General features: G+C 41.9%; 2 protein-coding genes across 3 annotated transcripts in view; both read left to right on the top strand.

The window, feature by feature from the left end:
• Window positions 1–15828, top strand: part of LOC138960947 (polycystin-1-like protein 2) — a 36867-nt gene extending 21039 nt beyond the window's left edge. The window contains exons 16-22 of the mRNA XM_070332577.1: window positions 3657–3831; window positions 6107–6365; window positions 8293–8620; window positions 8978–9085; window positions 10285–10535; window positions 11740–11890; window positions 14202–15828. Coding sequence (XP_070188678.1) covers window positions 3657–3831; window positions 6107–6365; window positions 8293–8620; window positions 8978–9085; window positions 10285–10535; window positions 11740–11890; window positions 14202–14261 — 1332 coding nt within the window. The 3' untranslated portion in view covers window positions 14262–15828. The remainder of the gene's footprint in view (window positions 1–3656; window positions 3832–6106; window positions 6366–8292; window positions 8621–8977; window positions 9086–10284; window positions 10536–11739; window positions 11891–14201) is intronic.
• The window catches only part of LOC138962728 (ganglioside GM2 activator-like), a 431559-nt gene that overhangs the window by 405520 nt on the left and 2564 nt on the right, over window positions 1–23475 (top strand). The window contains exon 2 of one of the 2 annotated variants that reach the window (XM_070334661.1): window positions 20452–20564. In XM_070334661.1, coding sequence (XP_070190762.1) covers window positions 20477–20564 — 88 coding nt within the window. In that variant the 5' untranslated portion in view covers window positions 20452–20476. Of the gene's footprint in view, window positions 1–20397; window positions 20565–23475 lie in introns of those variants that run through there. The other variant, XM_070334660.1, reaches the window with a different exon arrangement.

Raw genomic sequence — 23475 nt, 5'->3', positions numbered from 1 at the left:
TATGGGATTGCATTTCAGCTTGGTAGCTTAAAAAAAAATGTAAATTAGTTTGCTCTTTAAAGTTGTCATTAAAATCGAATATTTAGAAACAGATTACAAAATAATTGCATTTTATTCCTCATTTTCTTCTGAATACAAAAATATATAGATATGTCATGTTTACTCTAAAAATGTGCTCAGAATGAAAGAAAATAGGTTTAGTAAGTACGACCGACGCGTGCTTCGCGGCGGCGAGCGTGACCCGTCTCGGACTTCGGTATGGTTAGCCGAGACTGAATGTAGTCTGCGCGATGATTGGTTAGTGGTGTTGATCTTGACTAAATGCTTTTATATCGCTTCACGCAACTTGTTTTTCTACGTGTTGTTTGCATCCTTTATCTTTTTCTGTGTGTTTTTCGTATCATTTATTTTATTAATAACGCCAAAATAAGAAAAACAAGTCGCGTAAGGCGAAATTACTACATTTAGTCAAGCTGTGGAACTCACAGAATGAAACTGAACGTAGTCCGCCGCTAGTGCAAAAGGCAGTGAAAGTGACGAGCCTGTTTGGCGCGGCAGCGGTTGCGCTGTGCTTCATAGCACGCTTCAAGTTACTGTACCTCTCTTCGTTTTAACTTTCTGAGCGTGTTTTTAATCCAAACATATCATATCTATATGTTTTTTTAATCAGGAACCGACAAGGAATAAGATGAAATAGTTTTTAAATCGATTTCGGAAATTTGATTTTGATCATAATTTTTATATTTTTAATTTTCAGAGCTTGTTTTTAATCCAAATATAACATATGTATATGTTTTTGGAATCAGAAAATGACGAGGAATAAGATGAAATTGTTTTTGGATCGTTTAATAAAAAATAAAAATTAAATTACAAGTTTTCGATTTTTAATGACCAAACTCACTCATTAGTTTTTAAGCCACCAAGCTGAAATGCAATACCGAAGTCCGGGCTTCGTCGAACATTACTTGACCAAAATTTCAACCAATTTGGTTAAAAAATGAGGGCGTGACAGTGCCGCCTCAACTTTCACGAAAAGCCGGATATGACGTCATCAAAGACATTTATCAAAAAAATGAAAAAACATCTGAGGATATCATACCCAGGAACTCTCATGTCAAATTTCATAAAGATCGGTCCAGTAGTTTAGTCTGAATCGCTCTACACACACAGACAGACAGACAGACACACACACAGACACACACACACATACACCATCTTAGACAATCTCTTTGTAACTTAGGTTTTAGTCACGTTTGGCATAACCAATCTACATTAAATGTACACAAATTAAAGTTTGCCATTGACAAAAAACAACAAGAGGAATATATAAGATACTGGACAAAAGAAAAATCAGATACATATTCCAGACTTAAGTTTTATTCTATGATCAGTAAATCTTACGAAATGCAGTCATACTTAATACAAATTAAGAATAATAAACACAGAAAGATGTTAAGCAGATTAAGGACTAGCACACATTGTCTAAAAATTGAAAGTGGAAGACATCAGAATATCCCTAAAGAAAATCGTCTTTGTATTGAATGCAATGTCATAGAAGATGAAATACATTTTCTAGATAAATGCAATAAATATGTTAAATTAAGGGATGAATTTAAAGAAGATGCTTCACATATCAATATGAAATATGCTAACAAAAATCCAAGTAACTTATTTTTAGAAGACGAAGTTCAAGTTCGTCTTGGCAAATTTGTTACGGATTGTTTTAGCATTGTATAATGCATTATTATTATTTGTTGTTTGTTGTGTCAATAACTTTACTGGTTCATGACAATAAACATTATTCTATTCTATTCTATTCTATTCTATACACCATGACCCTCGTCTCGATTCCCCCCTCTATGTTAAAACATTTAGTCATAACTTGACTAAATGTAAAAAAGGAAGAAGAAAAATTAGGGTCGGTTGGGTCGATTACTTTTTTACCTTTTAATTGAAAAGTCGCATTTAGATTTGTATTGCCCGAAAATCATTTGAGCTGTGCCCACCTGGATGCCCAAGGACTGTTATGCCGGGGTGGAAGTAGAGATAAGCGCCTACTTCCCAAGAAATGCTCCATATGGCTTCGTGTCTCCAAACACCTCTGACAGTCAAATCCAGCTCCTGGCCTTCACGTGGAGGGCCCTGTCTTCGACTAACAGGAGAAGGGATGCAGGCGGGTCCCTGGCGCCTTAAAACCAGCTGCTTCGGGCAGATGGGGCTCGTCAACCTTGGATGGTCGCTCATCTAGGAGAAGGACAACTCCGATTTCAAAACCCGCACTGCCTTGTGTGCGCCTTGGGAAAGGCAAAGGCTACGAGAAGGAAAACTTCGACAACAAACCCGGGTAGAGTGGACTCGACAGCCCAGCAAGGCAGCTACTCTTGGGGAGGAGGCAACCCTGAGTAAGAACCTCAACCACCGAAGACGGAAGACAGCAGCCAACTTACCGTGGGGAGAAAATCGGCTGTCTACGCTTCCACGATAATATGAAAAACAACATCGAACGCAGAAGAAGAAGAAGTGCCCATCTGGATGTTGGAGAAGACTAACCTTCTGTTAGAGTCTACAAAATCAAGTTTTGTCATTTAAAAAAAAAAAATGCGAAGGGTAACAAAATCGTTCCAAGAAATAGGTTCGTTAGGGAATTTTTTTCATTTTTATATTTAGTCAAGTTTTGACTAAATATTTTAACATCGAGGGGGAATCGAAACGAGGGTCGTGGTGTATGTGCGTGTGTGCGTGCGTGTGTGCGTGCGTGTGTGCGTGTGTGTGTAGAGCGATTCAGACTAAACTACTGGACCGATCTTTATGAAATTTGACATAAGAGTTCCTGGGTATGAAATCCCCGAACGTTTTTTTCATTTTTTTGATAAATGTCTTTGATGACGTCATATCCGGCTTTTCGTGAAAGTTGAGGCGGCACTGTCACGCCCTCAATTTTCAACCAAATTGGTTGAAATTTTGGTCAAGTAATCTTCGACAAAGCCCGGACTTCGGTATTGCATTTCAGCTTGGTGGCCTAAAAATTAATTAATGACTTTGGTCATTAAAAATCTGAAAATTGTAAAAAAAAATAAAAATTTATAAAACGATCCAAATTTACGTTTATCTTATTTTCCATCATTTGCTGATTCCAAAAACATATAAATATGTTATATTCGGATTAAAAACAAGCTCTGAAAATTAAATATATAAAAATTATTATCAAAATTTTTTTTTCGAAATCAATTTAAAAACACTTTCATCTTATTCCTTGTTGGTTCCTTATTCCAAAAATATATAGATATGATATGTTTGGATTAAAAACACGCTCAGAAAGTTAAAACGAAGAGAAGTACAGAAAAGCGTGCTGTCCTTCTCAGCGCAACGAATACCCCGCTCTTCTTGTCAATTCCACGGGCACTGCCTTTGCCACGGGCGGTGGAGTGACGATGCTACGAGTATACGGTCTTGCTGCGTTGCGTTGCGTTCAGTTTCATTCTGTGAGTTCGACAGCTACTTGACTAAATATTGTATTTTCGCCTTACGCGACTTGTTTGTTTTGTTTAGTTTTTTTGCATGCCTAAGCTCCGCTTATCAAGACAAAGACTGGTCCAGGCTGCTAAGATGAAATATCCTGTGAATACAATTCTGCTTTAATGTCATGTCTGTCTCAGATCTCCAAGCGAGAGGATGTGTACACATACATGAAGGACACACTGAAGGTTTCCGCCTTCCCGTGGACAGACATATTGGGTGAAGAACTACACTGGCGACAACGACTCTACGCGTCAGACCGCGTCAGTTTTAGGGTCGGCCCTGTGCGCGTTCGTCAAGTCAGAATGCCACAAGGTAAGAGTTGTAATGATTAACACAGTTGTTTCCCTTTACTCACATAAACGGAATCTATGCGCTATCGTGGTTCCATGCCTTTGTTGTCAAGCGATGCTTTCTGGATATAGCCCTGCCAGGAGTGTTACTAGTTGATTCATTTATCTAATGAAATGTAAGATGTTTTGAAAACGATGTATGTATTTTCTTGTCATTGTTCCCGTCTTAAGCCTGATGTCATTATTCATAAAGCAAGGTTACTTCCACATTTTCAAAGTAGCCGTTTTCATTTTTCTTTTCTTAGTATATTTTCCATCATCACAGGAAAGTCTTTGAAAGTGACTCGCTGGTACCCGCACCTTAAAAGCAGCGAGAGATTCCACTTACCATACTGGTACAAGCAGGAACAGAGAGGGAAAGCTCGTCATGTATAACCATTGCATTTATATGTAGGGGAAGGGCCCCTAATATGGACCACTTTTTGTTTATTGCTGATAAGTAGCTTGTTTTCTTGCGAAGAAGTTTCATTTTGTGGTTGGTAGTGCTTCTCTCTTAGATTAACCGTTAGGCCTACTTAGAGTGAAATAGCTTTGATAGACCTTCAGCAAAAATTAAATACAGAAAAAATCACAAACGGTCCATATTAGGAGCCTGGGCGCCCAATATGGACCAGTGAAGCGGCCTTCACGAATCACTGTAAAAAGCCCCCTATACTTCAAAATAACATGATACAACTTAGTGTGCAAGTCAGACTAATTCAAATATGCTTTAGATTTAGCTGTTTCGGGTTGATGAGAGTATTATTTGAAGCACACCAGGAAACTAAAGAAGCTTATCAAAAACAGAGTGAAAATAAGTGAAATTATCAACTTTCACACAAAAAAGACTATTTGTTATATTTTTTTGAAATCTTGAGGGCTAGTTATAGATTATTTTCAGCAAGCTTCTTAATGAATTAATTAAAATTGCCTTTAGTTTTTATTTTCTTCGATTTGTTGAAGGTGGTCCATATTAGGGGACTCACACATACTTTGAGGTTTTGCTAGAAACTCGGGGTACACACTGTTAAAATATAACAAATATTGTCTTAGCTGTCATATATAGCCATTTTTGTGTTATAAAAGCTTTGGCTGTGGACAGAAACGAGTCCGTTTTAGGCGGCAAATTTAGAGTGAACGCTGACAAAAGTGAAAACAAGTCGCGTAAGGCGAAAATACAATATTTAGTCAAGTAGCTGTCGAACTCACAGAATGAAACTGAACGCAATGCCATTTTTCAGCAAGACCGTATACTCGTAGCATCGTCAGTCCACCGCTCATGGCAAAGGCAGTGAAATTGACAAGAAGAGCGGGGTAGCAGTTGCGCTAAGAAGGATAGCACGCTTTTCTGTACCTCTCTTTGTTTTAACTTTCTGAGCGTGTTTTTAATCCAAACATATCATATCTATATGTTTTTGGAATCAGGAACCAACAAGGAATAAGATGAAAGTGTTTTTAAATTGATTTGGACAATTTAATTTTGATAATAATTTTTGTATATTTAATTTTCAGAGCTTGTTTTTAATCCGAATATAACATATTTATATGTTTTTGGAATCAGCAAATGATGGAAAATAAGATAAACGTAAATTTGGATCGTTTTATAAATTTTTATTTTTTTTTACAATTTTCAGATTTTTAATGACCAAAGTCATTAATTAATTTTTAAGCCACCAAGCTGAAATGCAATACCGAAGTCCGGGCTTCGTCGAAGATTACTTGACCAAAATTTGAACCAATTTGGTTGAAAAATGAGGGCGTGACAGTGCCGCCTCAACTTTCACGAAAAGCCGGATATGACGTCATCAAAGACATTTATCAAAAAAATGAAAAAAACGTTCGGGGATTTCATACCCAGGAACTCTCATGTCAAATTTCATAAAGATCGGTCCAGTAGTTTAGTCTGAATCGCTCTACACACACACACAGACACACGCACACACGCACATACACCACGACCCTCGTTTCGATTCCCCCTCGATGTTAAAATATTTAGTCAAAACTTGACTAAATATAAAAAGCGAAAAAGCCTAACGGTTTTGAGGTTTGTGTTTCTGCAACTGTTTTGACATGTGCAACTTATCCAGAGAGGGTGAATAAAGCGAATGAAATTGTTTTGAGCGCTCTAGCGCCGTTAGTTTGTCAGAACAGGAGGTGGTCCATATTAGGAGCCGGTCCATATTAGGAGCCTTTCCCCTAGAGTGGCCGTTTTTAGTTTTCTTTTTTCCATCATTTTCCATCATTTTTCTTCATCACAGAAGAGTCTCTGAAAGTGACTCGCTGGTACCCGCACCTGAAAAGCAGCGAGAGAATCTACTTGCCCTACAGCTACGAGAAGGAAGAGAGAGGGAACTACTGCTTGGGATGGGAGCCCGGCACTTGCCCGGACGATGTGATGATCTCAAAATACAGCGTCAAGGCCTGGAACTACACGACCGATGTCCTGCCCGTGTCCATCTGGGGGACGCACGCCTTCTATGGCAGTGGAGGATACCTGTCGGACTTGACCGTGAATCAGTACGATGTAGCTTTTGTCTCTGTGTCTTAGGCTAACAAATAGAAAAACAAGTCGCGTTAAGCTAAATTAATACGTTTAGTCAATCGGTCGAAATCACAGAATGAAACTGAACGCATTGCATTTTTTCACCAAGACCATACCCTTGCCGATACCCCGCGGCACAATCAAAACGATGTCGCTCTTGTCTTTGTGTCTTAAAAGCCAACACATAGAAAAACAAGTCGCGTAAAGCGAAATCAATACATTTAGCCAATCTGTCGAATTCACAGAATGAAACTGAACGCATTGCATTTTTCTCACCAAGACCATAGCTTTGCCAATACCCCGCGGTCGAGAAAGCGCTGACACATTCACGTGAAAAGCGTACAAGCTGCGGTCCGCTGATCGCTTGAAATGACAAGCCAGTCAAACTTTGACTTAATGTAAAAAAAAATATAAAAAATTAAAAGTTTGGCCGGTAGGTAGTGGTTTTGTTGCTGTTGTTGGCTAGCGCAGTCTCGTAGAACAATGACTATCCATCTGTGTCAAATGCATCTTGTTGTTGTTGGCTAGCGCAGTCTCGTAGACAATGACTATCCATCTGTGTCAAATGCATCTTGTTGTTGGTAAAAACGTATTTCTTTCTTTCTTTATTTGGTGTTTAACGTCGTTTTCAAACATTCAAGGTTATATCGCGACGGAAAAACGTATTACATTGTATTGAATTGTGTTGTGTTGTGTTGAGTTGTGTTGTGTTGTGTTGTGGTTGTGTTTGTGTTTGTGTTGTGTTGTGTTGTGTTGGGGTGTGTTGTGTTGGGGTGTGTTGTGTTGGGGTGTGTTGTTTTGGGGTGGGGTGGGGTGGGGCGGGGCGGGGCGGGGCGGGGCGGGGCGTGGCGTGGCGTGGCGGGGCGTGGCGTGGCGTGGCGTGGCGTTGCGTTGCGTTGTGTTGTATTGAAACTACGGTATTTCTCACGTATTTAGCATTTGACAAATGGCACAAGACGATCAACGACCGAAATCTGTTAATTCTTTCTAAAAGCCCGAAAAGAATTCATTCCCACTATCTGTGTTTTGTTGTTGTTGTTGTTTGTTTGTTTTTGAGTCACTTGAGAAAAAGTGACTCTATGTAATCGGTCAGTGTTAGTCTGTCCGGCCGGCCGTCCGGCCGGCCGTCCGTAGACACCACCTTAACGTTGGACTTTTCTCGGAAACTATCAAAGCGATCGGGCTCATATTTTGTTTAGTCGTGACCTCCAATGACCTCTACACTTTAACGATGGTTTCGTTGACCTTTGACCTTTTTCAAGGTCACAGGTCAGCGTCAAAGGAAAAATTAGACATTTTATATCTTTGACAAAGTTCATCGGATGTGATTGAAACTTTGTAGGATTATTCTTTACATCAAAGTATTTACATCTGTAGCCTTTTACGAACGTTATCAGAAAAACAAGGGAGATAACTAGCCTTTTCTGTTCGGCAACACACAACTTAACGTTGGGCTTTTCTCGGAAACTATAAAAGTGACCGGGCTCAAATTTTATGTGAACGTGACTCCCAGTGGCCTCTACACTTTGACGTCTGCTTTGGTGACCTTTGACCTTTTTCAAGGTCACAGGTATGTCTTGAAGGAAAAAAATTGAAATATCATATCTCTGAAACTATTCATCGGATTTGATTCAAACTTTATAGGATTATTCTTTACATCAGGTATGCATTGTGTTGTGAATAGCAATTTCTTCCTGTCCATCTGATGCCTCATATAATATTCAGAACTGCGAAAGTGACTCGATCGAGCGTTTGCTCTTCTTGTTTAGTTTTTATCTATTATTTTATTTTATTTTCTTAGCTTTAGAATGTTTGATTTATGTTATAATGCAGATGCAAGAACCCCAAATTATGATTTCAAAACAATCATTAAACAATATTTTTCTGAACGCCTGACTACAGGGATGTGGTGACCAAGACCATACAAGAGCTGGAGGATGGAAAGTGGCTGGACCTTCAGACAAGGGGGGTCTTCGTGGAACTCTGCCTCTACAATCCAAACACCAACCTCTTCACCTTCATGCGCATGGGAGCGGAGTTCCCCACCCAGGGCGCCACGACCATCTGGAGGGACCTCAAGACCCTTGCGCTCTACCAGCATCAGGGGCCCACAGGTGCCTTCATCTTCATCTGCGAGTTGCTCGTACTTATCTTCGTCATCGTCTTCACTGTGAGGACGGTGCTGAGAATCAAGAGTCAGAAGAAGGCTTTCTTCAAAGACTTTTGGCAGGTTGGTTAATTGAGTGGATGAAAGTGAGGGTGAGGATGGGTGGGTGTGTGTGTGATTGTTTTCTCATATATATATATGATATATGTTAGCGCCGTTCCTTGAGCTGGGATTTGTAGATTCCCATACGTTACCGGTTTCCGTTGGCGCAGATTAAGTTTGGCTATATAATTATGTAGATTTGCTTCCTGGTAACTTAATAGGCCCTGTGTCAACCCAGTCATACCTTTATTTTCGCAGCAAGACGCTGTGCAGCTCTTTCAGAAATGAATGTGTGTGAGGGGGTGGGTGCGTGCGTGCGTGCGTGTGTGTGTATGTGTCTGTGTGTGTGTTCCTGACAGTATTTGTTTGTATCTGCAGCTCCTGGATTTAATGGCATTGGTATGGGCGTACATTGCCCTGGCCTTCTACATCACGAAAATCCTCAGTGTCGCTGAAACCATGGAGAAGTGGCGGTATGATCCAAAGGTCGGTTGGAGGCGTTTTCTTATCATAATTCAATTTGCCACCAAGCCGTAATGCACATTTGAATTAGTGTAGAGTTATTCCCTTATCGGAGGACGTTGACAAAAAGACGCTGGATGTAAGCTCCATTTTTACTAACAGCAGCCTTGCATACGCCAGTCATCGAACATCAGACACTCTATTGTCTTAGTGAATGCCTGACATTGAGTTTTCTACAGTAAGCCAACGTTGTTTGCGATTGGTAGAATATGCATTTTTTCTGACCGTAATGCTCTATTGGATTCTTAAGTTTGTCTGACTAGTCTGTCTACCTTTGTGCATCTCTTTTGAAACAAGCTATTATTTTATTTGACGACATTAGAAATCGTACAGTCACGAACAGAGAACAGAAACCTGTTTCCAGCCTGTTTTTATCTGTGTACATAACCGATATTGTCAAGGGTATAATTAAATTGCATTTTCGTTTCCTTTCTGGCAAGTACACGCATTACTTTTAGTTAAACCTTATCGTTTATTCTGTGTAGAAGTAACCTGTTTTACTGGACGTATCTCTGGACAAAATGTTTAATATTTTGAGAAAGGTTAAGATTTTTTTTAAAGATTGAACGTACCGATTGTAAAAAAAAACCTCCGAGCTTCAGAAACCTTATCTGCCTGTAACGCCTTGAATGTTTTTAAAGAGCAAGCCAAGAACAAAACAGAGAATTATGCTAATCGATGCTGAATGGGTCTGGCATTTCCCCCTGGATTCTCCAGAAGAGAATTGTAACGTGGTTGTATGGGTTCGACAACAGAACTCAGAACTCATTTAATTGTCACAAAAACACAGTAAAGGGTTTATCAGACACGAAGTGGATATTTGTAAAGACAAGAAGAAATATCGTCCATGGAGCAGTGATTACAACATTGTTATGTATCTGTAGTTATGTCATTATTGCGTATAATCATGCAGTTGTATACAAATTCAGCAATTGTTGCTGTATCGGTACGTCTTGCATCGTCATCAGCTGACTCGGATTTCGAGCATTAACACGTGCATGTTCCATAAGCTGCAAGCGTAGATCATGAAATCTTGTACAACTATCCAGGAAATGGAGCTCGTCTTCAATTATGTGTAAGCGGGAAAGAAAGTGATTTTTTTCATCCGTCCTCGTACTGCTCGACATGTCTGCATATTTATGTTTGATTATATCATATTCCAGGTTTACGTCGATTTCTACCTACCCGTGTTGTGGGACGCCTTGTATGGCTACATCCTGGCAGCACTGGTTTTCGTGGTCACCATTCGTCTGCTGCGTGTTCTGGGCTACAACAAGCGCGTGACCATGCTGGCCACTGTCCTAGCCCGCTCTGGTCATGCTCTGCTGGGCTACTCCATCATGTTCTTCATCGTCATCTCGGCCTACGTCACAGCTGGGCACGTGCTGTTTGGCGCCACGAATAGACAGTTCAGGTCAGTGGTACACATCCACACAGTGTTAAAGGCATGGTCCTTCTTGTGGAAACTATTCACACCTAGGCTGGCTTTTATGTGAAACAGGAGCATCGTTTTACGTACACACATTCCAGAAATTAACAGCTTGGTTGCTCTCTATTCAGGTATGGCCAGGTTTTACCTGAGCTACGAGCATCCTTATACTTGCACACATTCCAACAATCAACAGCTTGGTTGCTCTCCGTGCAAAGTGGAAATGCCCTCTTCAGAGACTTTTACCTGGCATGGAAGAATCCTTCTTTGTGAATAATTATTTTGTGAGAACGGGTCACAATTTTGTGAGAACGGGCCACAATTTTGTGAGAACGAGTCAAAATTTTGTGAGAACGGGTCAAAATTATGTGAGAACGGGCCACAATTTTGTGAGAACGGGTCAAAATTTTGTGGCGAATTAATTTAGCAGATAGACATGTGTCACTTAAAAAACGAAAATTATTAAACAGTTCGCAGTCTGCAGAGGAAGCACGCAGGCGGTTGTTGTTTATGCATGTGCTTAACCTTAAGCAAATGTTTTAACATATTCTGTCAAACCTATGCTAGCGATCGGACCTCTCGATAACGACTGACTGCACAACAAACACCCTAGAAAATCCCCGAAGAGGTTTTCTTTTATATAATTCACCTTTCCATAACGACCACTTTTGGTCGGACCCTTTCTTTCTTTCTTTATTTGGTGTTTAACGTCGTTTTCAACCACGAAGGTTATATCGCGACGAGGGAAAGGGGGGAGATGGGATAGGGGAAAGGGGGGGGGGGGGGGGGAGATGGGATAGAGCCACTGCACTTGTTAAGTGTTTCTTGTTCACAAAAGCACTAATCAAAAACATTGCTCCAGGGGCTTGCAACGTAGTACAATATATGACCTTACTGGGAGAATGCAAGTTTCCAGTACAAAGGACTAAACAGTCGGACCCTTTGGTGGTCGTTATCGACAGGTTTGACTGTTGTACAGTGGACCCCCCTTTTAAGACACCCCCCCCCCCCCCCCAATTTAAGACTCCCTCCCTTTTAAGACCTTGTTTTCTCAGACTTTCAGTTCATAACCCCTTGAAACTTACCCCAATTTTAAGATTCCCTCCTTTTTAAGACCTGATTTTCTCAGGTATTTAGATGTCCTGAATAAGGGGTTCCACTGTATGATGCGTGATGTGTACCACTTCAGGTCACTGTGGGAGACATACGCCACACTCTACGTGGTGCTACTGGGGAGGCCCCAGATCGGCAAGTGGATCAGTACGGCCCCGCTGTGGGCTCAGATCTATCACATCTCGCTCACCTTCTTCGTGCTCTTCATCCTCTACTCCATGTTTGAGGTAAGCAGTGTTTCAGGGCTGGATCCTGGGTTCCGAAAGCTCCCTCTTACCCGGCAAGTGTACCTTTTTTTTTTCTCTCAAAGAGAGATCCCAAATACCCCATTCAAATGCTAGATTTCAACAGCGTCATCCTATGCAATGTGACGAGCGTTATTAAGTCGCATGGCATCATATCCTGTTGTGCAAAATCTTGACATGATTGCAGGCTATACTGTGCAATATGACAAGCGTCATCAAGTCTCGTCTGGACACCGTCCCTCCGCCGTACGGACTGACCAACGTTGTGGCAAAGTTTTACCGGTTCTTCACAGCCATGATACCCTCGAGGTTCAAACCTAACAACGGTATTGGTGGGTGATCATTTTTTACATTTAGTCAAGTTTTGACTAAATGTTTTAACGTAGAGGGGGGAATCGAGACGAGGGTCGTGGTGTGTGTGTGCATGCGGTGTGTGTGTGTATGCGTGTGTGTGTGTGTGTGTGTCTGTCTGTGTGTGTGTGTGTGTGTGTGTAGAGCGATTCAGAGTAAACTACTGGACCGATCTTTATGAAATTTTACATGAGAGTTCCTGGGTATGATATCCCCAGACGTTTTTTTCATTTTTTTGATTAATGTCTTTGATGGCGTCATATCCGGCATTTTGTAAAAGTTGAGGCGGCACTGTCACGCTCTCATTTTTCAATCAAATTGATTGAAATTTTGGCCAAGCAATCTTCGACAAAGGCCGGATTTTGATATTGCATTTCAGCTTTGAGGCTTAAAAAATAATTAATGACTTTGGTCATTAAAAATCTGAACATTGTAATTAAAAATTTTTTTATAAAACGATTCAAAATTACGTTTATCGTATTATTCATTATTTTCTGATTCCAAAAACATATAAATATGTTATATTCGGATTAAAAACAAGCTCTGAAAATTAAAAATATAAAAATTATGATTAAAATTAAATTTCCGAAATCGATTTAACAACAATTTCATCTTATTCCTTGTCCGTTTCTGATTCCAAAAACATATAGATATGATATGTTTGGATTAAAAACACGTTCAGAGAGTTAAAAAGAATAGAGATATAGAAAAGCGTGCTATCCTCCTCAGCGCAACCGCTACCACGTTTTTCTGGATTGTTAATTTCACTGCCTTTACCACGAGCGGTAGACAGACGATGCTACGAGTGTACGGTCTTGCGGAAAAAAATGCAATGCGTTCAGTTTCATTCTGTGAGTTCGACTGAGCTTGACTAAATGTTGTATTTTCGCCTTACGCGACATGGTTCTTCTTCACCTGGCCATACGTCATATTGTCGCGCGCGCGCGAGAGAGAGAGAGAGAGAGAGAGAGAGAGAGAGAGAGAGAGAGAGAGAGAGAGAGAGAGAGAGAGAGAGAGTGTGAGAGAGAGTGTGTGTGTGTGTGTGTGTGTGTGTGTGTGTGTGTGTGAGTGTGTGTGTGTGTGTGTGTGTGTGTGTGTGTGTGGTGTGTGTGTGTGTATGTGTGTGTTTGTGTGTGTGTAATCTCATTATCTATTGTTTGATCGTGTGACAGTTCATTATTATGTTTTATTTTGCAGGACATAGCTTCCAGGCAGCTTTAATCTTGTGTAAGCGACCATGTTTACCATCTTAGATCTTACTCGGACTTTGTATGGGATAGAGCAAGCATCCTCTTGGTCATATACCGAAACTCACATTCTGGCTGCTTCCTGGGCAGATCATTTTCTTTTTTACATTTAGTCAAGTTTTGACTAAATGTTTTAACGTAGAGGGGGGAATCGAGACGAGGGTCGTGGTGTGTGTGTGTGTGTCTGTCTGTGTGTGTGTGTGTAGAGCGATTCAGACTAAACTACTAGACCGATCTTTATGAAATTTTACATGAGAGTTTCTGGGATTGATATCCCCGAACGTTTTTTTTCGTTTTTTCGATAAATGTCTCTGATGACGTCATATCCGGCTTTTCGTGAAAGTTGAGGCGGCACTGTCACGCTCTCATTTTTCAACCAAATTGGTTGAAATTTTGGTCAAGTAATCTTCGACGAAGCCCGGACTTCGGTATTGCATTTCAGCTTGGTGGCTTAAAAATTAATTAATGACTTTGGTCATTAAAAATCTGAAAATTGTAAAAAAAAATAAAAATTTATAAAACGATCCAAATTTACGTTCATCTTATTCTCCATCATTTGCTGATTCCAAAAACATATAAATATGTTATATTTGGATTAAAAACAAGCTCTGAAAATTAAATATATAAAAATTATTATCAAAATTAAATTGTCGAAATCAATTTAAAAACACTTTCATCCTATTCCTTGTCGGTTCCTGATTCCAAAAACATATAGATATGATATGTTTGGATTAAAAACACGCTCAGAAAGTTAAAACAAAGAGAGGTACAGAAAAGCGTGCTATCCTTCTTAGCGCAACTACTACCCCGCTCTTCTTGTCAATTTCACTGCCTTTGCCATGAGCGGTGGACTGACGATGCTACGAGTATACGGTCTTGCTGAAAAATGGCATTGCGTTCAGTTTCATTCTGTGAGTTCGACAGCTACTTGACTAAATATTGTATTTTCGCCTTACGCGACTTGTTTTCTATATCCATTGATTAGTAAAGTCTGCTAAAAGTTTCAAAATCTTAAAACGTTGAGATATTCGTATTTGTTTGCATGGTCTCTAACCATTTGTTTACATCCTCGCGTTGCTCTATATTCTTTCTTTTTTTAGCCATTGTGTGCCTGCCACGTGAGAAAAAAATATAAAAAAAAAGATTTTATTTCTATTAGTTTTACTTTATCTTTTAATTTTTTTAATTTTCATAGCCCCTTTTAGTTCATACCAATAGTTTCAAGAGTTTTGGACTTCATAAGTAATTGTAGTTATTGATATGGTCTCCAAATAATTGTTTGAATATTTTCGCTTTTCTGTGTTCTGTCCTTTTGACCAAGTGTGTACGTACTGCATGGGTATCAAATTTAATCCAGGATATGTTTTTTTGCACAGCCCGTTTCAGTTATTATTACTAGGTATAGAATCTTTAAATATTTAAAACAAAATCGTTTCTTTTTACTGAAAGTGTACGTCGTATATTAATATAGAATTGTGACCAGGATTATGTGTCACCTTGATCCGCTTCAGATAGATTTGTCAGATATGATGAGCTTCAACCGTGCCATAAATGTTCCGACGCTTTGTCTCTCAACCAAAAACGTATGCCGGTGTTATTGTATTCAAACTCTGTATACTCTAAATAGACGATTTTTGGAAATAACTCTGTCACTGCTACATGAGCGTTCGGCAGAGTTATGCAGCGTGAAGCTGGGACAAATATTTTGACTTCCGCTTCCGGCCAACACAAAAGAAAAGGAGCGAGAAGAGAAATCAGTCGGTCAAAACATTATGCGTTGCTCTTGGGGAACGTCGATACCCTGCCCGCGTACGCAACGTCAGTTTCTTACCATTATTTTGTGAAACGTGACATTACTCACCAGTCACTAGCGAGAGGGCGTGTCTCAAACACATGTACAGGAACCACGTGATGTTTGCCTGAGTAAAGCATAGACCAAATAGCCTGGACCGCCAACTCGTCACGTGACCCTTCGAGGTTACGACTCTCGACTTTCAGGGGCGCGTCACGCCCGGTTTGAAAGGCCAGCGATTCGAAGACAGTGAAAAGAAAGCACGCTCCAGTTATTTGTGACAATGGGAGGTGACAATGAACTGGATTTTCCAAAACTCCAAACTAAACTTAACAAAACTCATCGAAAAACATGTTCCATATGCACTTTTGCTGAGTTTATTTTAGCATTTTCAGAACTTACCTCGGCAACTTCGTCCATGTTTACAATCGACACCGGATATGACGTCCCCCTGATTTCTGAAAGGCCATGTAAGCGTAGCGGGTTCCTAAATGCGATAGGCGCTACCTCGTAATAGAGAGAAAGAGCGGAGAGAGAGCTAGTTGGCGGTCCAGGATAAAAAAACAACAACTTGTAATTCATTTTGAAATCTGTGTTGTGAACATGAGAAGGATGGCAAAAACATACACACGTACCACACACACACACGCACACTAACTCACACATACAAACACGTACATCTACACACACACACACACACACACACACACACACACACACACACACACACACACACACACACATACATACATACATACATACACACTGAAACACTCACAAACACACACGTACTTGTAAACAAACACACAGACACACACACAAACAAACAAACACACAAAAACACACACACACACCCGCCCTTTATTATTCCTGTGTATGTCCAGCAGTGGTCTGACCGAAATGCGACCGTGGAATCGTGTGTCCGTTTAACCCTGACCTTTCTGGCATCCCTGATAATGATAGGGAATGAACTGTTAGACGAAACCGGGCCTTCTCTGACATCATTGCTTGCTATCATGTTACTCCGTCATTGCTCTGTTCTTGAGTGGTAACATGAGCAAATGGCAAGGAGATCAGATCTGCAATATGCGAGAGGAAGTTAAGGAAACATTCGGAAAGTATTGCTCTATGAGCATGACGAACACGGCACACGCACGCAGGAGTGCGCACACACAAACACACACACACGCACACACACACACACACACACACACACACACACACACACATGGCCTACACACACACACAAACACACACACAAACGCGCGCACACACAAACACACGCTAGCACACAACCCAAGTACACAGACACACACACACACATACACTCTGTGCATGTCACACACACACACACACGCACTCGCACTCGCACTCGCACAGACATTCGAACAAACGTGCGCGCGCGCGCGAGTGTGTGTTTTTCTTGAGACTGGGCGTCTTACCCCACAAAATGGAACGTTCTTTTGTCTTGTTTATACTCGACAATTTGCGGCATGATTCATTAATCACATACATGAATAACAAGGTGTGACCGGCTGGAGGAACACATCCGCGTCCGTGAATAATGATGGATGCATGTCGTGACCAGACTGTCGGGGAAAATAGTTGATGAATGTAAATGAAAATGACAACTGTTTGTAATCCCCCCCTCCCCCCCCCCAAAAAAAAAACCCACAAAAACAAACATAAAATACACGCACACGCACAGTCACCGACAGACCCTCGGCACCTTGGCTTACGCCGGAGGTCTCCACAGCCAAGCAAGATCGGCGTCGTGCTGAGAGAGAGTGGAGGAAATCGGCTCTCACGGTCCACAGGCAAATCTTTACTTTTCACCGAGAGGCCGTCAAAGAGATGGTGGATAAGAACAGACACCAGTTTATTTCTCAGAAAATCGAGAACAGCACCTCCAGCAAAGAACTCTTTCTGATCACAGGGCAGCTCCTCGGTAAAGTTCAAAATAAAAAGCTACCAAACTCCGTCCCTCTTGATGACCTTCCAGATAAGTTTGGGGACTTTTTTGCCGAAAAAATCGAGAAGATCCGAGTCGAGCTTGATGCTGCTCCTGGGCATCCAGAGCATGCGCCATTTCACGGCGCCCACCTCACCGATTTTTCTCCTGTCACTAAAGAACAAGTGAAGAAGATCATTGAAAAAGCTCCACCCAAATCCTGTATTCTCGACCCAATTCCTTCAGAGCTATTAAATGAGTGTCTAGAGGAATTACTCCCTGTCATTACTGACATCATAAATCAATCCCTCACATCCGGTCAAGTACCCCCTTCTTTTAAGCATGCAGTAGTCACTCCCCTCCTGAAAAAAGCTAACCTTGACATCAACACTTTCAAGAACTACCGCCCTGTCTCCAATTTGCCTTTTGTTTCGAAAGTCCTTGAAAAAGTTGTTTTGGCCCAATTGTCAGAGCATCTCGCTAAGACAGGTATGGTTGAACCATTACAGTCCGCCTACCGCGCAGATCACAGCACTGAAACAGCCCTACTTAAGGTAGCGAATGATCTTCTCACTGCTTGTGACAGCGGCTCTGTTTCGCTTCTGGCCCTGTTGGACCTATCCGCAGCGTTCGACACCCTTGACCACGATATACTGCTGGCAAGGTTGAACACCACATTCGGCATAACAGGCACGGCTCTGGGGTGGTTCTGCTCCTACCTGACTGGACGCACTCAGGCTGTTGTGATCCAGAATAAGCACTCCGAGGACACCATATTAAAGTATGGTGTCCCACAAGGATCTGTGTTAGGCCCAGTGTTATTCACTATGTACATGCAGCCGTTAAGCAAAGTCATAAAGCACCACAATGTCCTGTACCACATGTTCGCAGACGACACTCAACTACAAAAATCCGCACACACCAAACAGTTTACAGAGTTAGTGCAGTCAATAGAATCATGCAGCGATTCCATCAAACAGTGGATGACAGTCAACAAGCTCAAGATGAATGATGATAAGACAGAGATCATGCCAGTTGGCAAACAATCAAAGTTAAAGCTTCTTTCAGAAACATCCAGTCTTACCCTTTCTGATACCACAGTCACATTCAGCACCAAAGTAAAAAACCTGGGTGTCCACCTTGACAGTAACCTGTCAATGGACGCCCACATCAACTCACTCTGCAGAACCGCCTTTCTTGAAATGCGGAGGATTAGCCAAATCAGACACCTTCTTTCCCTCGACGCAACCAAGACACTGGTTTCGGCTTTTATTTTGTCGAGACTGGATTACTGCAACTCGCTCCTAGCCGGCCTCCCAGACGCCAAGCTAGACCGCCTACAGCGCATCATGAACAATGCAGCACGTCTTGTGCTGCGCAAGCGCAAGCGCGACCATGTCACCCCTCTCCTCATGACCCTTCACTGGCTACCAATCAAAGCACGCATTACATATAAAATAGCTACCCTGTGTCACCGTAGCCTTCAAGACTCTGCCCCTTCTTACCTGTCTTCGCTCTTAAAGCCACACGTCCCCACACGCAACCTCAGATCCGCTGACGCAGGGCACCTTGTTGTCCCACGCGTCAAACTGAACGCTTTCGGCAAGCGCGCCTTTACCTACACAGCTCCCTCTATTTGGAACTCTCTGCCCATGTCTGTCCGCCTTTCTACCTCTCTCCCTTCCTTCAAGTCCTCTCTAAAAACACACCTCTTCCGGGAATACTTCAACCCCTAGCCTGTGCGAGTGATTCGATGTTGTCCGTGTGTGTGTTTGTGTGTGTGTGCGAGTGAGCGACACGAGTATATGCGAGTAATTGGTTGTGTGCACTGTTCAGTATTTGCCACATTAAGGAGAGGGGTCGCTTGCCATCGTAGCGCGCTGTGGGCCGGCTGGGGGCGGGTTGCTTGCGAGGGCTGTATTTTGTACATTGATTATTTGATACATGTATAATTATTAAATGCGTCTCCAGGAATATGTTTAGTTTAAATCTTGTGTCGATACTATTTAATTCTGCCTCGCTATTAGCCATTGAGTAAAACTGTTTTATCACCATTGCTTTATTGTTGTTAATTCGTCTCCAGAAATATGTTTTGTTTTAATCTTGTGTCGATACTATTTAACTCTGCCTCGTTATTAGCCATTGAGTATAACTGTTTTATCACCATTGTTTTATTGTTGTTCTTTGGCCATTTACGTTGAATGACTTGTTATACATTGACATTGATAGTTTTATTCTTCTTCTTCTTCGTCGTTCGCTAGATAGTTTTATTATAAGAACCTTTTTTTTAATTCCTATTAACTCGATGTTCTTTAACTATGTTTGTAAATTGTTAGAGGATCTTTTAGTAGAAGTGTTTAACTGTCGAAGCTGCTTTTACCTAAGAGACCGACTGTATATTGTGCTGTTGTACTTGTCAGACTTGATTGTACCAAGTCCTTCACATGTTGTAATGCGCTTAGAGCCAAATATTTTTGTTTTTTGTAAGGGATAGGCGCAATATAAATACACTTTATTATTATTATTATTAAAATAAAACAAAATATCACATACACACAAATGTACAAGCGTGCGTACGCACGCCCGCAACAAACCACACCCAATCATCCTAACACAGACGCAGACTCAGACACCAACCCACACACACACACACACACACACACACACACACACACACGCGCGCGCGCGCACACACACACTCACACGCATACACACACACACACACATACACATACATGGGTGCAACCTGGAAAATTCCAAAAACCGGCAAAAGTTGGGGTCCAAGCCTTTTTAGTATTTAAAATGCCAAAAAAAAACCTCTCCTGGAACAAAAACATCGGCAGCCGATGAAACCAAAAACCGGCTGCCGGCATGTAGCCGGCAGAGTTGCACCCATGCACATACACACACTACACACACACACAAGCATGCATACACGCGCCTACACTCACACACACACAGATACGCACGCATGCACAAACGTAGAGACGCTTACAGACACAAACACTCTCCCACGCACACACGCGCGTACGACAATCAGAGAAAAAGGTGGACAGAGAGACACATGCTTGGTTTATCGTGATACATTTTCAGTTTCATACTTACCTTCATGCGCTTCCCAATCGCTGATATAACCGGATGATGCGGGATATGTTACTGCAGATAGACAAAGCAAGCACTGTCGCAACTTTGTAGGCTAATATAATAAGAACATCACAGTCTCAAATATGGACGTCGCTGGAACATTGTTTTTGCTGGGTCTACAGTTTTTTGCTGCGGTGCTGGGAGATGTCAAATTTTCTGTATCAGACTGTAGTAAGTTTTACATTTTGTCTTTAGTTGTTTTTTTGTTGTTTTTGTTTTGTTGTTGTTTTGATGTGTTTTATTAGACTATTCTGTTTGGCCTCAGAAAGACGAAATAACAACCCTGGGTGTGCTTTGAAATTGGATAAAATTAAAGAAAAGTGGTCCAAATCAACTCTGCCTTAAAAATGCAAACTATGATAAGTAAATGAATCGATTTTTAAAGTCAAAATGTATTGCTCTTCACTACCATTTGACCTCAGTTTCAACACACCACCAAGCTCCTCTCTGTCTGTGGAGTATGGAAGCTTGCAGGCGCTTCGTTAAATTTCTACAAATATAATTTGCTACGGAGAAACGTCTGATGTGCTCTGTTGCTGTCAAGGCTCCTCTGAAGGCTTGAAGCGAACTCTACTGTCTCAAAGTCTGCCTGCCCTGTCGCAAAAAAAAAACAACAACAAAAAACATTGTGACAAGTGTCCGCTCTTGAAAAAATGAATCAGAATCCACGCTTTCTGCCTAAAGTATACCGAGCAACAAAAGAAACGCGAATTATTTTCCGATATTTTGAGTTTAAAAAACGCAGTTAATCTGAGAGTGACAATTTTCGGGATATAGATGCCCTATGCAGTCATGTGTAACAAAGCTGTTGTGTGAATATTTTCCCATTGCTGCTGTCTCAACGCACGGGACAAGCAGTTTCCACGTGAAACACATGCGCTTACAGCACGTGCAAGCGGAGTAGGGAAAACCTCAGGTGTGAGATGTGTTCACTGATGCATTAGTACTAAAAAGAGACCATGGCACGCTTACTGCCAGTCTAACTTTTGACAGAGTCAAGATGCCAAGATTGACACCAGAATAACACGAGAGGGCAGTGGGTCGATTATCGGCTGGTGATGACCCAGAAGCGGTAGCAGTCGCTTTCAATGTGCATCTGTCAACAGTATATCGCCTTCAGCTATGTTTTGTCAACACCGGAAGCACTGCTGATACACAACAAAGTGGAAGACCTCGCGTTACCACACAGAGACAAGATCGCCAGATCCTGCGTCATCATTTGAGAAACCGATTCCATACAGCCAATGAAACAGCCAGGAACACCGTCGGTAACCACCAGAGACCTATCAGTGGCCAGACAGTACGCCGAAGACTTGCTGAGCGAGACCTCCAAAACCGCCGTCCAGCTAGAGGACCAGTCCTCACTCAAAGACATCGCATGGCGCGCCAGCAGTGGGCCCAGGATCACATCAACTGGAACTGGAGACAATGGCGAAACATTCTGTTCACCGATGAGAGCCGTTACTGCATTAGTCATGTTGATGGGCGTGTCAGAGTGTGACGAAGAAGAGGTGAACGCTATGCTGGTGACTGCATCAAGGAACACAATGCCCAGGGTGGACCAAACGTCATGGTCTGGGGTGGAATCGGCCTCAACCAATCCCTGGGACCTGTGTTTTTCAACAATCTTGGTCCTGGTCGGGGAAACAGCATCACAGCACAGCGTTATATTGACCAGATCCTACAGCCTCATGTTGTGCCTTTTTTCCAGGCGCGCAGAAACTGTGTTCTGCAGCAAGATAACGCTCGCCTGCACACAGCCGGGGTCACCCAGCCTCCCTGCAGCACAATAACATCGACATCATGGCCTGGCCCGCCCTCAGCCCAGATTTGAATCCCATTGAACATTTCTGGGACCAACTTCAAAGAAAGCTCAACCAGTTACGCCCAGGACCAAGAACTGCCGCAGAACTGCGTCAGGCCCTTATCAATGCCTGGTACAACATCCCGAGAGACGCCATCAACCGACTCATCCACTCCATGAGGCGCCGCTGCTAGGCCGTCATCAACGTCCATGGGGGTCACACACCGTACTGACCATCTGCAGAGGCTTCCTTTGCCCGTGGCAGCGAAAGACTATGCCATTGCCAAAATCAGTGTGCGAAAAACATACCACCGTGATTTTGATTCGTTTCGATGTTACGTTTATGAGAAATGACATTTTAAAATTGTGATTAAACGTTTTTCTGGAGAAAATTCGCGTTTCTTTTGTTGCTCGGTATATAACCTCTTAAGGCGGAGTCGGTTGTTTTTTTGTTTTGATTTTTGTCCTCTTATTTAGGAGTTGTTGACAATGAAAGTGTAAACAACAACCGGATCTTGCCTGTCTTCACCACGTTTGGTGTGGATTATTTTTTGTATTATACCATAATAAGAATGATGATCATGATATTACTTTTTGTATAGCCGTTTACAAAAATGAACATTAGAATGAAAAAAAACCACTTCGCACATAAATATATTTTAGACACAAACGTAGCACTGTTAAATCATGGACAACAAATTGAAGCTAAATACATAGCACCCACGTAAAATAGAACAACAAGTTAAATTAAAGCTTTATTGCAAGCAATAAACTCGCACATTAACAGTCATATCCTCGAGCATATCTTCAGGAATATTCAGATACTGATTTGTCTTCAGCAACGATCCGAAGTACATCAGGTGAAAGATCTCTTCCTTCTTATGTACATGGTGGCGGTTCATAAAAAAAAATGTCGCGATCTTGTCGAAAAATCGTGGAATCGTCACCTGTCTGAGAGGTGTTGCTCTCACGTGATCCCTTTTGTTTGTTTGTTTGCTTAACGCCCAGCCGACCACGAAGGGCCATATCAGGGCGGTGCTGCTTTGACATATAACGTGCGCCACACACAAGACAAAAGTCGCAGCACAGGCTTCATGTCTCACCCAGTCACATTATTCTGACACCGGACCAACCAGTCCTAGCACTAACCCCATAATGCCAGACGCCAGGCGGAGCAGCCACTAGATTGCCAATTTTAAAGTCTTAGGTATGACCCGGCCGGGGTTCGAACCCACGACCTCCCGATCACGGGGCGGACGCCTTACCACTAGGCCAACC

This window comes from Littorina saxatilis, linkage group LG3, assembly GCF_037325665.1.
Source record: "Littorina saxatilis isolate snail1 linkage group LG3, US_GU_Lsax_2.0, whole genome shotgun sequence".
Classification (NCBI taxonomy): domain Eukaryota; kingdom Metazoa; phylum Mollusca; class Gastropoda; order Littorinimorpha; family Littorinidae; genus Littorina; species Littorina saxatilis.
Note: the sequence above shows the minus strand (reverse complement) of the source record. Positions and strands in the feature narration are given on the sequence as shown.